Source organism: Balaenoptera musculus, chromosome 9, assembly GCF_009873245.2.
Source record: "Balaenoptera musculus isolate JJ_BM4_2016_0621 chromosome 9, mBalMus1.pri.v3, whole genome shotgun sequence".
Lineage (NCBI taxonomy): Eukaryota > Metazoa > Chordata > Mammalia > Artiodactyla > Balaenopteridae > Balaenoptera > Balaenoptera musculus.
In genome coordinates this window covers 72,627,163-72,646,829 of record NC_045793.1, presented here as the reverse complement: position 1 = coordinate 72,646,829, position 19,667 = coordinate 72,627,163, and the positions used below count along the sequence as shown (strand labels likewise).

The following is a 19,667-nucleotide window of genomic DNA, read 5'->3' as shown; positions in this document are numbered from 1 at the left end:
TATCTGTTAAACATGAAAGAGAAATAAAAACTCTCAGACAAACAAAAACTAAGGAAATTTGTTGCCAGTAGACCTGCCTTGCAAGAAATATTTTAAAAAGTTCTTAGGAAGAAAAAAAAAGGATGTAAATCAGAAACTCAGAGCTGTATAAAGGAAGAAATAAATGAAGGTAAAATGAAATGTTTTATTTTTCTTATTTTTAATTGACTAATTGACTATTCGAAATAAGAATATCACTATGGGAAAGTGAAGTTAATGACAGCAAAATTATAAAAGATGGAAGAGAGGAATTGAGAATACTCTGTTATAAAGTACCTATACGCATTAAGCAGTATAGTGTGATTTGAAAGTGGGTATAGATTTGCTACAAATGTGCACTTCAAACTATAAGGAAACCACCAAAGAAATTTTTTTAAAAGAGGTACAACTGGTATGCTAAGACAGTAGAGAACATGGAATCATATACAATGCTCAGTTAAAACCAGAGAAGGCAGAAAAAGAAGGGAAGATTAAAAAAAAAAAAAAAAAGAGTAAGTACAATGGTGAGAAAACAGTTACAAACATGGTAGACATTGATCTAACTATATCCATTACCACTTTAAATGTGACTGGTCTAATACACTAATCAAAAGAGACTGTCAAAGTGAGTTAAGAAAAAAAAGATACAACTATATGTTGTCTATGAGAAAACCATTTAAAATATAAAGACACAGATTAAAAGTAAAGGGATGGGGGCTTCCCTGGTGGCGCAGTGGTTGAGAATCTGCCTGCCAATGCAGGGGACATGGGTTCGAGCCCTGGTCTGGGAAGATCCCACATGCCGCGGAGCAACTAGGCCCGTGAGCCACAATTACTGAGCTTGCGCGTCTGGAGCCTGTGCTCCGCAACAAGAGAGGCCGCGATAATGAGAGGCCCGCGCACCGCGATGAAGAGTGGCCCCCACTTGCCGCAACTAGAGAAAGCCCTCGCACAGAAATGAAGACACAACACAGCCATAAATAAATAAATAAAATAAATTAAAAAAAAAAAAAGTAAAGGGATGAAGAAAGATACACCATGCTAACACTGGGAAATTACAAATTAAAACCATTATGAGAAACCATTATATACCTACTAGAATGGTTAAAATCCAGAACACTAAACTGAAAATACCAAGTGCTGGTGAGAATGTGGAGTAACAGGAACTCTGATCCACTGCTGGTGGGCATGCAATATAGTACAGCCACTTTGGAAGACAGTTTGGCAGTGTCTTACAAAACTGAACATAGTCTCACCATAAAATCCAGCTATTGCACTCCTACGCTTTTACCTAATTGAGTTGAAAACCTACATCCACACAAAAACCTACATGTGAATGTTTAGGGCCACTTTATTCATAATTGTCAAAACTTGGAAGGAACCAAGATACCTTTCAATAGGGAAACGGTTAAACAAGCTGTGGCCTCTCCCATATAATGCAGTATTATTCAGTGCTAAAAAGAGCTTTCAAGTCACAGAAAGACATGGAGGGATCTTAAATGCATAGTGCCAAGTGAAAGAAGCTAGTCTGAAAAGGCTACATACTATATGATTCCAAATATATGACATTCCGCAGAAGGCAAAACCATAGAGACAGTAAAAATATAAGTGGTTACCAGGGGTTGATGGAAGGAGGGATGAACAGATGGAGCACAGAGGATTTTTAGGGCCATGAAACTATTCTGCATTATATTGTAATGGTGGGTACATGGTATGACATATACATTTGTAAAGATCAATAGAACGTTACAACACAAAGAGTAAACCTTAATGAAAATTATGGGTTACATTCATAATAATGTATTGATAGTCATTCATTAATTGTACCAAATGTACCACACTAATGCAAGATGTTAACAAGAGCAGAGACTACAGGAGAGAGGGAAGAGTAATATGGGAACCGTCTATACTATGGGTCAATTTTTCTGTAAATCTAAAACGGTTCCAAAAATTAAAGTCTATTGATTTTAAAATGAAGTCAACGGCAGAAATTAAAACTCTGGCTCTAGTGAGAACGGAGCATTAATAAGAGCTCCTCCTATGGTAAAGGAAAGAAACAAATCTGCTGCTACTTTCTGACACCATACTATGCTCCCAAATGCCAGCAAATATGCAAAATTAACAAAGCCCTTTATTCCCATCTTGAGATTAGCATTGCAAGAGGCAGATAGCTTAATGTGAAAATGTTTATCACTTGCTCCTCAGTTTTCCCATTTTATCAATAAGGTGGCAGAATACATGTCCTTGAAAAGGCTTTCCACAACAATAAGCAATTTAGTTTTCACCGATGAAAATAAATGAAACTCAATTCCTTATCAACTAGAAACGCAAAGTTAAGATTTACTAAGCCCTTCCTAAGTCCTAGGTATGATCCTAAGTACATGACATACATTACTTAACCGAATCCTCAAAATAACTGAATGAACCAAGTACAAAAATTATTCCCATTTTACAGATGAGAGAATCACAACCTAAAGAGGTTAAGTAAATTTCCCAAGATTGAGGATCCAGATTTCAAGCTGGTAGGTAGATTCAAAGCCTGTGTGACTGCGCCACATTGCTTCTCAATTCTGGGAAAACTAGTGTAAGACTTATTACAAAGATTACATTTCAATAATTTTAAGCAAGACGAGCCACTACAATGGAACTAAGATCGAGTACTAAGATATATAAAGATACTCCAGTTTTGGTCAATCTGGAATAAGATTCTCAGTGAATATTTTTATAAACGTAAGTGCTATCTTAGTGCTATCTGTGCAGAAATGTGTGTGCATGTCCATGTGTACACATGCATGTGTGATTGTGTATTATGAGAAAGACACAGAGCTAGAGAGAAGAGAGACAGACAGAGAGAGAGAGAGAGCAAGAGAGATTTTAAAACATTGTTTAAAAATCTCCTTGTACTAATTCTGGATTATAATAACTTGAAAAAGTCACCAAGGTATCACAACATAACTTCTAACTGCTATACTGAGGGAGATGTATAAAGTTATATATCTCATCTCCGCCTTCCTTCCAATTACTCAGTGTGGAAAATGACATTGGCCTTCTAAAACCTTAACTTATGTTTGGACCCCTTCCATCTTTGAGTCCTATTCTAGTGTTGCTGACCATTAAAATGAATATTTCAGTGGGGCGGGAACAGTCCTATTAGCCCAAGCCAAGCTGTAGCTTTACATGGCTTGTGCTCTATATAAGAGGTGAATCTAGCCAGCCAGCTCACTTTGTTCAGAAGTATTAAATGGAAAGACTGTAACACTCAAAGAAAGGCAAAGTTCACTGGGTAAGACCCCAATAATACAATGGAGCATAAAACCTCTAGAATGTTTTACCATAATATTTTATGAAACACATGCACACACTCATTGTAACAGAATCCAATTCAAATGGTTTTGGAGGTCAGTTCAAAGTCACCACATATGCAGCATCTTTGTGAGAAATATGTACTATTTCAAAAGTACCCAGACCCAGAAGCTTCCTTTCCCTATTTTATAGTTTATTATCAGTCCCGCAGAGCATTATATTAGAGAAAAAAAATCACCTACTACAGCATGATAGAATTTGCAGCCAAAACCTAAAGTTCAGTAAAATAATCCAAATTTTACAATCAACAAATTCTTGTGTTATGGAACAAAAGCAATCACAGAGGGTAATTCTAAAAGGAAGTGTTACTTTAAGTGTGGGCAATAAATATAAAAATTTAAAAAATTATTTTATTCTTAACTTCAGAACCAATTATGAAAGCCTTTGACGTTCATTCATTGTTACGAAAAGAGCAAAAGACTCTCAATACTTACATTTAAAAGAAAAGTGAATTCGGAATGGGCCTGATTAGAGCTAACTATTCATATTATTCTGAGGTTTCCAAAAAGCCCAAATGCTATGAGCAACTATGATTCTCCTTAGGGGAAGGAAGTAAAGGTCCACTTTGCATGACAAAGGTCAGATTTCTGCAGGCAAATGAGACTTCTATGGTTGACTGTTCCTAGGCTGTCACTGTCTGAGTCCTAAGAGGTCACGAGAGGTTCCAAATTCTGCTCACTGCTTAGGGAACACCCCTGGGGCCACTTTAATCATTTTAAGGTCATTAGAACTTTTCTTACTTTGGTTCCAGCTTTACTCCCGTAAATCTTGCTAATGCATATTGGCAATTCAGTACTGACATAGGTTAAAAAGAAATTGAAAGTATTTAGTATTATATGCAGATCAAAAGATAGAATCCACTTAAAAACTTCTTTTAAACCTAAGATTGAATTCAATGAAATTCAAGTAGACCTCAGAGAGTGATAATCAGGGCCCAATAGAAAAGCTACACTCTATCACGGCTGCACTGGTATTTATATTATATGATCAATGCCACTCCTCTAGATTTCATTAAATATGATAAAGCTTTACTTGAAAATTATCTTATACAGTTTCCCTAATCATCACATAAGTTTAACTATGACAGTATTTTATTGTTTACTTTTTTGTAATAACTATTGAGTCACTAAAATACAACAAATGCTGAAGTAAAAATTATTTGACTATATTTCAATGCTCTTCTATTTAGTGCAAATATACATCTAAACTTTCTCAAAGTGCACTGGAAATACACTAAATGGATTATATTTATAAAAGTTTGAAGAGTTTCGCCTATTTGTAATTAATGAGGGGTATCTCTAAGTATTTAGATGTGTAGAAAACATCTGTATTTAATTATATCATACTTTTCTTAGACAATAGGAATTGAATTAAGGAATATTTTGAAACCCCTATAGAGACATAAAAGTATTAATGGCTGTTCAAGAACTTTATTGGTACAATGCTTGAAAATGTTTGGTTTTACAGATCAGCAGCCTGACATTTCATAAATATCAGATATTCGATATAAAGGGAAGAAACTTAACGTAATGGGCAAATACAGAAAATACACCACTAGAAAAGACAAGGGCTGTACCTTTTCACTATTATTACATATCACATAAAGAGATACAGAAGATGAGTTTCATATTAGTACAGATTTGAATTAAATTTTGTAAGGTATATGATAAGCAGGATTTCTCTTTGAATTGTGCTGTGGACTGAGAAATTCTACAAGAATAAATTAACAGCTTGCTATTCATTCTTCAGAGGAAAAATCCTAAGCCGTTCTCATGGAAACAGTGGGACACAAAAGTATGGGTTTTTAGTACTTGTCCTTAAGTATTGAAAAAGATCAAATTTGCTTTCTGGATGCTTACTGGTTCCAAATGCCACTACTTTTCAAACTCAGTGTCACTTCTGCAGTCAGTTTTCAATCTCCCAGTGGTAAGAATATATTCAAAGGCTATGTGCACAGCAGGGTAGAAGTCTTTCTCCCTAAATGTAACTATATCACTCATCAGTAACCTCCTGCCATAAGGGGACTTGTGTTTTCTTTCCTTTTAGTGACTCCTTAGGCTCTTGAATGCCAGTCACTGCCCTAAGACCTGGGGCAATATTCACATAATCTCTGTCAATAGTTCCTACACATGCCATTGGTGCAACTAAATGTCAAGGCTGCAGATCAAAGTCCCCGCACTCTAAAACCCATGTCCTTTATGGATCAATTTTCATAAACTATATGCCATGTTTTAGAAATATGTGGAGGCTCACTCTTTGCTTTGTTCCTTTTATCCCAGAGAAGTTTATTTACATGAAAGGCAATCTGATTTGTAGATAAGAGTGTGAAATTCTCATGCAATACATAAAACTCACTCTTTCCTTTGCATAGCCTTCCATTGAAGTATTTTACTATATCTGATATCTTATAGTAGAAATGTGAACATCTTTCGGCTATTAAAATAAAAAGGCACAAATTGCTTTACAATACTTGGCCATCCTTCCTCAGTGCCTGGTACAATAGGGGCTAGATGATAGAATAAATTCTTACTCATGATTGATTTTATTTTTAAATCTTCATTATGCTAGAAGTAAATTATAAGACAGAAAATAGCTTCAGCACGTGTTTTTACAATCTATATCCATTTTAATTATTCAAAATTGCTTGGGAAAATGAATATAATTATTGGAAATCATTTTCACTCTGTAGATTTTATATACAAATTACACAGATCTATAGTTCTTCAAGTAGATCTGAGTAAAATACAATGGACCAAACTCTCTGCTCTGAATATCTTTTCACATCAATTGTGGTTATAAAATTTTTTTAAATTTACAACTTCCTTTAAAGAACTATATTTAGAAAAATTTCAAAAGATTTAGAACATAATGTATACAACTGCTATTTATGCTTCTACCTAGCTAAAATTTAAATATATTTATTATAGAGGTAAGAGCATGTAACACATTAAATATGCACATACCAGAGGGCTAAAAAGGAATATGGGAAAACAAACACAGACTGTAAAGTCATAGAGCTGTTTACTAAATTCCAAATTTATTACAGATTCATTGTCCCAGTTCCCCTAAGCAAATTTTAATACAATAACATGAGATTATTAGTTACAAAGCTTCACCACGAGTTCTCCTATAATCTGTGACACACTAGGCAAGTCACTTACTCAGGAGCTAGCCTTGGCCTTACCTGTTTTAGTGAACAATCAAAATTTAAGGTTTTTAAAAGTGGGAGGAAAAGATTGTTATTTCCATTTTTGTAGTAAATGGCTGAGGCTCAAAAGAAAATCAGAGAAATGGAGGAAATTACAGAGGTCCTCATTAACGGAGAAGATTGAAATTTTCTGAGAAATCAAATTTCTATTTTCTTTAATTCTTCTCTTTATTGCTAATAAGAAAATAATTTGTCTAAAACCCAAATGTGACTAACCTTTAAATTAAAAAAGCTACTTTGATAATATACTGAATGAACTGACGCAGAAATAGGAGTGTGTGTGCGCGCGTCTGCTTATGCTGAGGGCAGAGGTGGAGAGAGCCTGACAGCTATGATTCAAATCCTTCGACGCTCCCCTACAGGTATGGCAAAATAAAGCTGCAGGAAGGTCATGGAAGAGCAAGTGGAGTCTTCTTGTGGAACTGACTTACCAGTTTTTCGAAGAGGGAAATCATCCTTTGCATCTTGCGCTCCTGGTAATGTGTATTTGTAGGATGGAGACGTTCCACTCAGGGGTGGAGAGCTTTGATCCAATGACGCGTGGTGGGCAGCCCTACAAAAGAAAAAGAGGGTTCACCACTTCCCCTTGAGTTTTTACTGCACATTGGTCAGCAATAATCGGTTGCACATGCTGTAACACATGTCTCAGCTGTGTTTATGTTCTTTCTTTTCAGTGTGTACAAACCACAGCCTCATGTAACGAAGTTCAATTTAGCAGTATGTTATGGAATGATGCAGGATGCCCAAGAATGCCCACTGTGTGTTTGGTCACACAGTCACATAGAAAAGTTTGCATCACTAAAGGAGAGAATTTACCCAGAGCCTGAGATTTGACATCTGAGATTATTGTGTATGTTTTCTTAAGAGCCATATTAGTGGGAAAGTCATCATCCGAATCCTTTTTAGTCAACAATGTAGAACAACCAAGGTAAAAGTAAACATACAGAAGGACTTCATTTAAAAAAAACTGCTAGGTAGTACACGAGAGTACATGAGGGCGCCTTTCTACTGGAGAGACAGTACCGTGCGTATAGCCTCAGGTCTCCAAACTTCTATAGCAGTTTCAAGGTAAAGACTGGAGACACATCCTTCTTCAATATGAACCTGACCTTTTAAAATCTTTTGTCTTTCCTGCATTAATACAGTAAAAGAGATGCAATTGTGCTACTGGAGAATAGCTTAGGACTGAACATAGATTACCCAGTGGATATAAACATCTATAATCATTATATATGGAGAAAACATAGATAGGGCATAGTATCACCACCATGATGATTCTACCAATATTATTTATTTGAATCAACATTCTCAAGAATTACCTGGTGTAAGGATATTTTATCTAGCCATAACTGGCAAAAAGTATTAAGTTCAGATTTCATAAATTAATGACTTATGGCTGTCCAGGAGTTGGACCCTACTAAAGTTCAGTTCAGTACAAAAAAAAGGATTCCTAAGTAACATTTGAGAGCCATGTCGAATATACCCAAGGGAACAGCTAAAGAATTTTCAGCTGACAAGTTGTTTGCATGTAGTTGTTTCCACTTAAGAAGAAAAAAAAAAAAAAGGTTTTATCTTTTCTTAAAACAGGTTTTAACTTAGAAGGAACATGAGTTAGTTATAAATTATGTATGTAATTTTAGGTAATAAAACAGAATTTCTTTTTCAATACTTTTTGATGTTGATTGAACATGTGAAAATTTTCTTCAGGGATTGGTTCCTCAAGTCAATTGACATGCATGATAGAAATTATGTAAACCATTAAAAAATATTTATATAGCATTCTGGAATCTGCCTCATCTTTTTTTTTTGGATGCAGAGAAGGGAAGATACTTGTAAGACAGAATTATAAGAACAATAACTCTTTAAATAGAACTCCTGGCATGCTTGAAATGTCAATGTAACAGAGTATCAAATAATCAAGTTTTTACTCTCTTATCCTTATGATGTGATTAAAAAATATGTAAGTGTAAAATCCTAAACATATTTTTAAAATATGAGATGAAACTATAATCTATTAGTCTATTATCCAAATATGCTTTGCCCATCAGTTATTCTCCTGATTTTTTAAAAATATCACCTCCTTCACACTTTACAGAAGGAAGAATTGTGTGTTGCACAGTATCTCTTTACTAGACTTGGAGAAAGATAGTTGCATAAAAAACTGTAATACCGCAGTATGTTATGTTGTCAGCGTGTGTGTTAAAAGCCAATCTACTCTCATTTTACAGGGTGGGAAGAAATGAGATGAGGTGGGCACGGGTAAACTTGTCACTGAAGCCTTAGATATATCAGTTACTCTTCTTTCTTTCTTTTTTTTTAAATTAAGTCAAAAATCTTCTGGACTTTTAAAAATAATTCAGATCTCCATCTTATTTCAAGCCAAGTAAAATAAAATCTCAACCAGCCAAATCTTCAGAAATTATTGTAAAGATATCAGATGCACCATCTGAGAATAGAAAAATGCAAAATATGAATTAATTTCTATGCCCCACCCTACATTTGTCAGTTATTCATTTGGCAAAGAACATGTATAATACTTTCTAGCCCTCAAGATGATACTTGCTAACATTTATTTAAGAGCTAGTCTCTGTTATATACTTTACCACATTGTTTCACAGGACCTTCCCAGAAACCCTAGAGGGCAGGTATTATTATCGTCCTCTTTTTACAGAATAAAAACCTGAGCCTTGGAGAATTTGAGGAGCTTGCCCACGGCCTTATAGCTGAGAACTTGGCAGGCCAGAGATTTGTGCCCAGGTTGGCTGAATTGAGAACCTGTGATCTTTACCCCTGGGAATGAAAAAAGCCAAACACTGAACATACGTGTACCAGAGCTTGGGATGGCGGCTCACGGAATGATTTTTTCCATTAGTTGGAGTGTCTTTTGTTGCTGATTTACTCAACAGGAATTCTTGAAGCTTCTGCTTTACTTCTGTACTTGCCACTGCCCCTGAAACACACACATACAGAAACAGATGGTGATTTGCGGTTCTGTCCTTTCAAGCCTCTGGAATATTTAGCAAAAATTAAGAAGTAACACCACTCGTCACAGCATATGAAGTTTTCCTATTAAAAGAAGAAACCAGAGTCTAAACAGGCTTTAGAAAATGACATAGTAATATTTTGTAACTACTGCTTCAACTGCCAATTTTCAAAAGACCTTCGATGATTTCTTTAATTGCTTTTGCAGAAAGGGGATTCCCAGAATTAATACTAATTTTTTCCTAAGCTTTAAAAAATACTGCTGAGGAACAGAACACTGCTTTTTAAAAGTCAAGAATCTTGGGGGACCATATAAGTGATTAAGCAAATTAAAATGAGCTCTTCTGAATTGCTAGTTTGAAAAACTTTTTTAAAAAGCACTTTTGAGCATTAAACAAATAAATATTGCTGACAATTCCAGTTTAAGTCATCACATTTTAAACCTTGCTACGACCTGATTTTGAACTGACCTCATACAGGGGAATTATTTGGATCTGTCTCCCTCTTGTGGATAGTTGCTTTTTTTTTTTTTTTTAAAACAAAACTTCTACCTTAAATCTTCTCAAAGTTTGGGTACTTGAAAACTAAATGAGACAAGGCTTGACTTATTCAAGAGCAATTATTACTTGAGCAGGAGGAAGGTATGGTGGAGTAATGTGCAAGTAAGTTTATTATTAAACACAATGGCATAGCTATATTGCCTTCGTATAACATGATTTTTAAGGCTCAAAACAACAGAAATGAGCATCTTTGCCAAACAATGCTATGTTTATTTCTGTAGATGCTTGTAGACTGAATGCAGAGAGCTGATATGTGAATGCCAAAGCTTTACATTTAGGTCCATAATGTATTCTTTTACTTAAACACAGACAATTTTGACAAGTTTAATTCCACTCTTTATCAGGCTCCTTTCTGAATGACCATCAGCTAAAGATGAGGGAAGAGATCCATCTTTTACCCTGGTGCCTCTTACTTTCTCGTCCTCTATCTTTGCCTCTGAGAGGAGGAAGCTGCTGTTCTCTGCGATGCCTCTCTACTTCCTGTTCTTGCCTCTGCTGCTCCAGTTTCTGCTCCTTTTCTAGCAGTTCTTGTTGCTGTTTTATGGCTAGAAGTTCCTGTTGCAACTTGCGAGAAGAGAAAGACATGAGAGTGTGCAATTTCTTTAGGCTTCATAGTCATCAATGACCAAAATCGAAAGGTTATGAGCTTTTGGAAATTATTTGTATTTACATTTTACCCATTTTTTTGTATACTACTGAAATCTAAAGACAAGCAACTAATGCCATAAATGGTCTTAAGGTCATTAACAAGCAAGTTTTTAGGTAGTTTCAACACCTATGCCATCCTATCACAATATTACCAAATTCACTCAGCTCTTCAGTTCCTTGAGTAACTTTTCTTTGTGCATCTGAAATACATGATACAGGCAAAGAAAGGCAGGAACTTCCCAGAAGTCTGTTTTACCAATTCCCTTGCAACATAAACAACTGAAATCTTCACTTCTTATCCGGAGAAATTGTGTGAACATAATCAAACTGAATAGAATAGTGAGATATGAGTTAATTGGGGGAAATCTACCTGAAATAAAATGAAGGCCAGAAATTTCAAAACCTTCCAAGAAGATTTTTCAATAGATGAATGCAATCTGTATATCCATAACAAGCTCTTCTCTCAAAATAGCAAAGTCTAATTAGTTCACTCAGCACACAAAATCCTTCAGATTAGAGACTGGTCAAGAAGAAATCACTTCCATCGGACTACACTTCGATGCACTGTTGTTTGGCTGTCTGAATCCCTTGAATTCACTTCCACATAATGTACATCATGAATATAAAGCATTCTTAATAACCATCTTGAGATGTCAATTTTCTCTCAGACTGAGAAATAGACATGGAATAATCGTAAATGTGCCCACTGAGGAATAAGTCAAGACTGAGTTCTACTAGGCTCTGACATTACTAGATACGAGATCTAGACAACTTACTAAGCCACTCAGAGCATTGGTTCCTCATATATAAGACAGAGGAGGGCTTCCCTGGTGGCGCAGTGGTTGAGAATCTGCCTGCCAATGCAGGGGACACGGGTTCGAGCCCTGGTCTGGGAGGATCCCACATGCCGCGGAGCAACTAGGCCCGTGAGCCACAACTACTGAGCCTGCGCGTCTGGAGCCTGTGCTCCGCAACAAGAGAGGCCGCGATAGTGAGAGGCCCGCGCACCGCGATGAAGAGTGGCCCCCGCTTGCCGCAACTGGAGAAAGCCCTCGCACAGAAACGAAGACCCAACAGAGCCAAAAATAAATAAATAAATAAATAAATAATAAAAATAAAGGAATTCCTTTAAAAAAAAAAGAAGAACTAGTAACAGCTGGGTGTATGTTATTAAAAAAAAAAAAAAAAAGACAGAGGAATAATCTCCCTCATGCATCATGTTCAGAATGCATATGCAATTTAAGTTGTAAGTTTGAACAATACTAATTTTGCTTATTATTACTATTTTAAACTCTAAATACTAATGAAGGTAGTGTAATTTGCTGTTTATATGAGACAGGTGCCTAAAACTCTGATATTTACACTGCACAGTAACAGAACAAAAATAAAAAGTTATATGGAATGGCATCAGAGTCACTGTGGAGCAACAGGAGGCCAACTCCACATGTCAAGCATGATGGCTTCACTCGTCCCAGAAGGACATGGCTAGAAGCATTTCTGGTTACTTTTCAAATTACAATCTTTGACATTTTGGATTTGATCCACCAGTCTCTTAATAGGTGTTTTTAGATACTCCATTCTAACCAAAAATTTCATAATTCTGCTTAAACTTTGCCTTAAATGTTAATTCTATATAGATATTGGGGTTGATCAAGTTGATTTACTGCTTCACCCAAAGCCCCAATGGAATTGAATATTAATCTCTCTTAGGAATTAGAAAAGCACCCGATTTAATTTCCACAGCTACTATTCTCAAAGATTGCAGGAATGAGGTTAAAAAAAAAAAAAAAGAAACAAAACTTCACTCCTCCAGTTTCATGTTCCAGTCCAAGACAGAGGCAGAATGAAGTAGTAGCTTTGGAGGTAGACGAGGCAAGATTACAAATCCTGGAGCACCCACTTACTGGCTGTGTAGCCTTGGGCAAGTTACAGTGTTTCTGCCTCAGATTACTAGGTGGAAAAATGGGATAACAGCATCTGACTCAACAGATGATTATAGAAGCCAAAGACTCAAAACACTAATATAAGTAAAGCATCATGCTGTGTCTTCCTCATAAAAGTAAAATCTAGATGAATGTTAAAAGCATCAACTTTTAGTCCTATGCATAAAAAATATAAACCAATAAAATTTAAAAAAGTTTAAAGCAAAGAAACTTCCTAAACTTAAAGGGAAATTTTAAGTATGACTTTAGTTTCTGAAAAAGCAACTTATTACTTCAGAAAATAATTCCAAACACTTTTCTCCCTCCCCTTTTCCAATATTTTCTAGGTGTCAATAAACCTGCTATATACTACCTTGTTTGGGGTAAAGTAACAATTACCTACTTGTTACTATTAACTTTTGAGTAACATCTAACAATTAATTACTTAAAAAAATTTTATGTTGATCTTTATAACTACAAAAGGCATCAAACATAAATGAAAAGAACTATCTAAAGCTGTAACTTATCAGTATCGCCCTATATTCAGGGCAACACGACTTGCATACCACAGCAAAATGAAACAAACCTTCAAGTATGGGGAAGAATATAAATTTTACTCATTCATCATTGCCATTTTAACATGCCTAGAATGAATGAAGAAGGAAATCTGGACATTATTGTTACTATTATTGTTTCAAAGGTCAAACTGAAATAAAATGTTCCAGAATCACTCAAAAGTAAGTCTATAAACTAAATGAAGGCTTCCTATATTGCAAAATACAACCAGGATTCCATATGAGACTTAAAACAAAATCCTCACTCTTATTTTTAAGGTATCTTATGGGTCAATATATTGTAAGCATCTTTTAGTAAAGTTCACTAGTTAAAGGAAAAAAAATATTACATTTTATATCAGGTATCAAAGAGTCTTTTTCTGAAAATAAGTTAAAATAGGTCTTCCAGGCTAAGAAAATATAAAACAAGGAACATAGGAAAGAAAAAGCATTTTCACCCTCTCGGACACTGTAATATCAATGTGGTAAAATTATATAATATTAACATAGATTAGTTATCTGTATTAACCCCACATAAATGTGCTTGTATTTTATTTGCAAGTGAGTAAAAGATCAATTTCTGCAGGGCAGAAATGGAGAAACAGATGTAGAGAACAAACGTATGGACACCAAGAGGGGAAAGTGGCAGGGTGGTGGTGGTGGTGGTGGTGTGATGAATTGGGAGATTGGGATTGACATGTATACACTGATGTGTATAAAATGGATGACTAAGAAGAACCTGCTGTATAAAAAAATAAATTAAAAAAAATGTAAAAGCAAAAAAAAAAAATCAAGTGTCTATAATACAATATAATAAAAATGAAATAATATAACATATTTTATTATATTAATAAATTAACATAAGTTAAGTCATTTTTGAAGGAGTTGGACATAAAAGTGGACTTATTACAAATATTTGCTAGTTTATATTACTGTCATAATAAATTCAAATTAAACATCTACTAAGTCAGACCAAAATAGCTTTGTTTTAATTATTTTTGTCAAGAAGTTGAAAGACATTTTACAAATAAAGCTGAAGTAATATTTATCTCTGAGGATACAAGAGAATAAATAGATACACAGACACTGATAATAAAATACTCCAGCACACATAATTGTGGGATATGGACATATTTCTCCTAGAATAATTTAAACAACTTGGGTCTCAAATTGTCAACTACTCCCAAAACTCTTTCAATAAATCCTTATCTACAGTCTATTAGACTTATATAAAAACACTGAAAATATATGTATCAGTTTCTTTATATACAATTTTGTTGAGCTTTTCATTATGTTAATATTTTGAATGTATACATTATGAGGTCTTTTCCATAAAGAAGATTAGGACATACTCAGAACATCTACTTATAGACCAAAGACAAAAATAAAAAAAGCTCTCTCTTCACATAAAGGGATTAATTTATCCTCTCTGGTAAATAGTATATGCAGATTCTTTTTTTTAAATTAATTTTTATTGGAGTATAGTTGCTTTACAATGTTGTGTTAGTTTCTACTGTACAGCAAAACGAATCAGCTATATGTATACATACATACATATATATATATGGCTCTTTTTTGGATTTCCTTCCCATTTAGGTCACCACAGTGCATTAGGTAGAGTTCCCTGTGCTATATAGTATGTTCTCATTAGTTACCTATTTATACATAGTATCAGTAGTGTATATGTGTCACCCCCAATCTCCCAATTCCCCCCCTCCCCCTCCTTTTCCCCCTTGGTATCCATACATTTATTAGAAATATAAAATGGGTCTTTCCAGGCTCATCGTTCTTCTTGGTGGAGAGTAGATGGGGCAAATGGACAAAATCATGTAGAAGAGAATCTGAAAAAGGGTGGGAAGTTACTATTCCTTACTATTGATGCTGTAAACTAACAGAAAAAAGAGTGGTAGAGGCTCCTCTCCAAGAAGCAAAGCAGGTTTTCTGCCAGAATTCCTTTTACTTACCCAGGTTTTTCACTAGTACAATCAAAGTTTCCTCCCAGCCATGCATCCGTATCTTTTCATAGTGAAATATCCCTCCACTGCTCCCTCTTATGCCCATGTTATGGTGCAGGCTCCCTGAGTCAACGGTCAGAGACAAAGAAACGTTTGCTACCTTGATGTGCTCCTGAAGCTGAGCCTGGTGCTGCCGTGTCAAGTTCTCATGCTGTTTCTGAAACTCTGCGATCAAGAGCTGCTTCTGGATTTGCTGCTGTTGCTGGATGAGGAGTAACTCCTGCTGCAGTTGCTTCTCACGGACTACAGGGTCCACCACGGGCATCATCATCCTGAGGTCTGTCCTTAGGTCTAAAGGCGAGATGGGCTCCAGGCCCACAGGAACCTCTGACTTTACATCAACTGGAGAGATGGGAAAAAAAGGATGGATGATAGAGGATAGAAAATTAGCACACTGACTTGGAAACAAATGAAAAGTGAAAGACACTATACCCCATTAGACAAATTTTACATCAACAAATCTCGTCTTTTTTTTCACAAGGATGGTAAAAGGTCTTCTGTATATCAGGTTTGATAAAATGAACCACAGGCTAATTTTCAGCCAGCAATTTGTACTTTGCTGTGAAATCTTCCACATATCCATTTTTCAAAGAGATGACTCCAAAGATTCACGGATATCAAAGTTGTTCATAAAACTTATTCTATTGCACCACTTACCAAATTCAAGTCAAAAAAAATGCAACTCTACTGAGGAAAAGATACCATGTTATATTAGAGAACTTCTAACACAACTAAATTTGTACACTTGCAAACATTTTTGTTTGTAATCAGAGTCAGAAAATATATTCTAAGATATATTCCTTAAGAAGTAAAGTTTTTAAAATAATGTATTTGTAGGGCTACCGGACCTACCAAAGAAAAAGTAAAAATATGCATGCTAAAATGTGGGAAATGGTGAGTAGAAAGAAAATACAGACCCAGTGTAGTCAGAAGTCACCTAATTTTCAATTTTAAATCATTGTAAAAATTTAAAAACTATTGGAACCAAAAAAAAAAAAAATGCTTCTATAAATCGACTTCGATATTCAGGCTGCCAATTTTCAACCTCTGCTCTCAATCTAAATGCCTACGACTTCCCTGGTGGTCCAGTGGTAAAAAACCCGCCTTACAATGCAGGGGACGCGGGTTCGATCCCTGGTCAAGGAACTAAGATCCCACATGCTGTGGGGCAACCCGCGCACCACAACTACTGAGCTCGTGTGCCTCAACTAGAGCCCGTGTGCTACAAACTACAGAGCCCATGTGCCCTGGAGCCTGGGCGCCACAACTAGAGAAGAGAAAACCCGCACGCCACAACTAGAGAGAAGCCCACGCACCACAACGAAGAACCCACGTGCCGCAACGAAAGATCCCGCATGCCTCAACGAAGATCCCGCATGCCACAACTAAGACCCGATGCAGCCAAAAATAAACAAATAAAATAAATAAATAATAAATAAAATCTTTAAAAAAAATCTAAATGCCTGTTCCCATAACTTTTAAAAGGATGTGTCACCCTCAGGGTAACTGTTTTATCCTGAGTGTGCTATTTAAGTTCTCTGGGTCTCAGTTCCCTCATAGGCAAAATGGAGATAATTACCATTAACAATAACAACACAGAGTTGTTAAAAGGATTAAATGTGATAATCCACTCAAAGACTGACAACATATAGCACATCCCTCAATAAATGCTTTTTCTAAAAAAATTATGTAAAAACAGAAATTTCCTGTGTATTAAAATAAATCATCAACACTGTGGGGCTAACCAAACAAAAATATGGAGCCAGTATGAAAATAAAATTGTTTATGATTTCTATTAAATATTAGAAAATAGAAACACTAAAATGTCTAGAAAAATTATAAAACAAGAAAACAAAGAAATATAGCCAAACAACTAAAAAAAAATCCACCTTCACTAGTAAAGATACGCAAATTTTAAATAAAAATAAGGCATCATTTTCTAATGATTAAATATCATATATATGATTCACATATATGCATATGTATATGTACAACACCCCCTTGTACAGGGTAAACATATGACCAAGTAGACAATTATATGTTGCAAGTGGCACCGCCAGTTGGTTTAAAACTTCTGAAAAAGTGATACGTGATATCACAATTTGGTGATATCTGTCAAGAGGCATTAAGTATTTCTACCATTTGATTCAGGTTTGCCAACTCTTGGAATATATCTTAAGGAGATAATACTAACAGGAAGAAACAGTTCAATGTCATACTGTTTACTGAAGTATTATTATTTTAATTGAAATCACCAACTACAAGGAAATGTCTAGTAAAATATGTCACATCCATTTCATGGAAAAATATGCAATCATTAAAAATAATGTTTATGGGAACATCAAAAATGTTGTTACAACATTAAATGAAAGAACAATAATAAAAATGGCATATACCCTATGATAACTCTTTAAAAAGAAGTTAATTTAGTCAATGTACATTTACCGAGAACCTTAAATTCCCAAGGTGATTCTAGATGTTTGGGTTCGGTAGTAAAACAAAAAGACAAAATAATTCTAGCCCTCATAGAGCATATATTCTACTGGAGATTTAATGGTATCAGTCTCTGAATTCTACCAGCAAAGACTGGTGAGATAGAGAACAAAGGAAAGTTGTATTTTGGGTGGAAATATGAATAATTTTCTCCCTTCTACTTTTCCGTATTTTTACAAATTGTATCTAATGCCGTGACTCCTACTCTGAGTAACTTAAATTTGAAGAGTCCAGGTTGGAAACTACAAAGTTAATATTCCATGTGAATTTAAGACATATTTTCAGCAAGTCAGTAAAGCCTAACATAAATTCTGTCTATAGAAGTTAAGGCTTCAAACACTAAATGAAACAATGTCTTGCTTATCATCTGAACTGTGTGTACACACAGGCATGTGTGTGTACAGGCACGTGTGTGTGTCAGCTTGTAGGGGTGGAGTGGGGGAATCGGTATCAATCTTGGTTGTTGACACTGGTGATTTTTCAATCAAACTGTATATGTCAGTTTAATGAAAATGGGAAAACAATTTATTAATAAACCATAGTTTGGGGGACAGTGTCTTCTAAAACATGATATTTACAAAAGGAAAAATAATAATTGTGACAAGTTTGGAACTAAGTGAGGAAGATGGCCTGTAAGATCTCTTGGTCAGAAGGTCCAATGTAGAACTTTCAATTAAGGCTCTGGAGTAACATGAGATTTTGAGCATTAATTTATAGAGTTGGCGTTATTCCAACCAAAAGCAATGGCTGTTAAGCATATATTTCACTTTTACATTAAAAAGGCCAAACTAAAGCCTCAGTTTTTACATGGACATCTCAATAAACAAATTTAACCCTATAAAGGCAAAATGTAAAATTTCAAGAGACCCTGGGGTCTCTTGTTGCTGGCATTCTTATTATCCATAAACTATAACCGTCAACCCCCTCACCAAAAAAAAACAAAACCCAAAAGAGATAAGGAAAAAAGAGCCCCAGAACTCTCCAAAACAGCTAGTGTAAGCCTCAAAGGGTAATTTGACTTCTTAACCTGCTATCCCAACAGAAATGATTGTGTCTAACTGCTTGCCTTTGTTCAGAGACTAATCACTAAATTGTGAAAAATCACCCTCAACTTACAAAAACTGCTCTTGATTATAAATAATTGCCCAAGACTGAGAGAAAGAGGCAGGCAAGATCCCAGTCTTTCATCCAATTTATTCAGCAGCAATCCACATTCCATTTGTCTAGACTAAATATAGCAGCGTTTACACAAGAAATCAATAGTGCTTGCAGAGAGGAGAGCGAAGGCATGAATATTTCATCAAACTCAGAGAGAAATGGCAATCAGCAAACTGATGGTTCTGTGTAGGTCATCTCTGGCCTGCTGGATTAGTTCCTGTTACTTGGACAATAGCTCATCTCTGGTTAATCATAATCATATCACAGCCATTCTTTCTATTTTTAAAATTAATTGCATTGTGGGTGACAAAGGCTCATCGTATTCCAAAAAGAATGATGGATTTTTCTTCCATCTTCTGTGACAGGCTAATAAGCCTCCCCAGGAGCAATAATAGTAACACAATAGCAGGGCTGAGTTTCAACAAGTTACAGTCACTTACACATCACAGAATGTGGAAGAAAGGGCATTGTCCACAGCTGCTGTATTATCATAATTAGAAATAATCAACTAACAAGGAAAAATTAACAACCAATTTTAACAGTGAGGAAATGGAATCATCACTATTAACAACATTTCTTGTCTAGGAACATGCAAATTCCTTACAAATTACTTAGAACAGGTGGCCAGTGATACATAAGTTAGAAGAAAGCTGACGATAACAGTAGCATTAGCATTACTTATAAACAAATCCTGTTTTCTTAACAGATCTCATAACTTTATTTGGACTCACCCTATTTGTCTGAGA

At 35.3% G+C, this 19,667-nt stretch overlaps 1 protein-coding gene across 1 annotated transcript in view; it reads right to left on the bottom strand.

Moving 5' to 3' along the window:
- HDAC9 (histone deacetylase 9) overlaps positions 1–19,667 on the bottom strand; it is a 575,085-nt gene that overhangs the window by 467,520 nt on the left and 87,898 nt on the right. Inside the window, exons 3-6 of the mRNA XM_036862952.1 lie at positions 15,371–15,612; positions 10,545–10,695; positions 9,419–9,539; positions 7,021–7,142 (exon numbers count right to left, since the gene is read on the bottom strand). Coding sequence (XP_036718847.1) covers positions 7,021–7,142; positions 9,419–9,539; positions 10,545–10,695; positions 15,371–15,612 — 636 coding nt within the window. The remainder of the gene's footprint in view (positions 1–7,020; positions 7,143–9,418; positions 9,540–10,544; positions 10,696–15,370; positions 15,613–19,667) is intronic.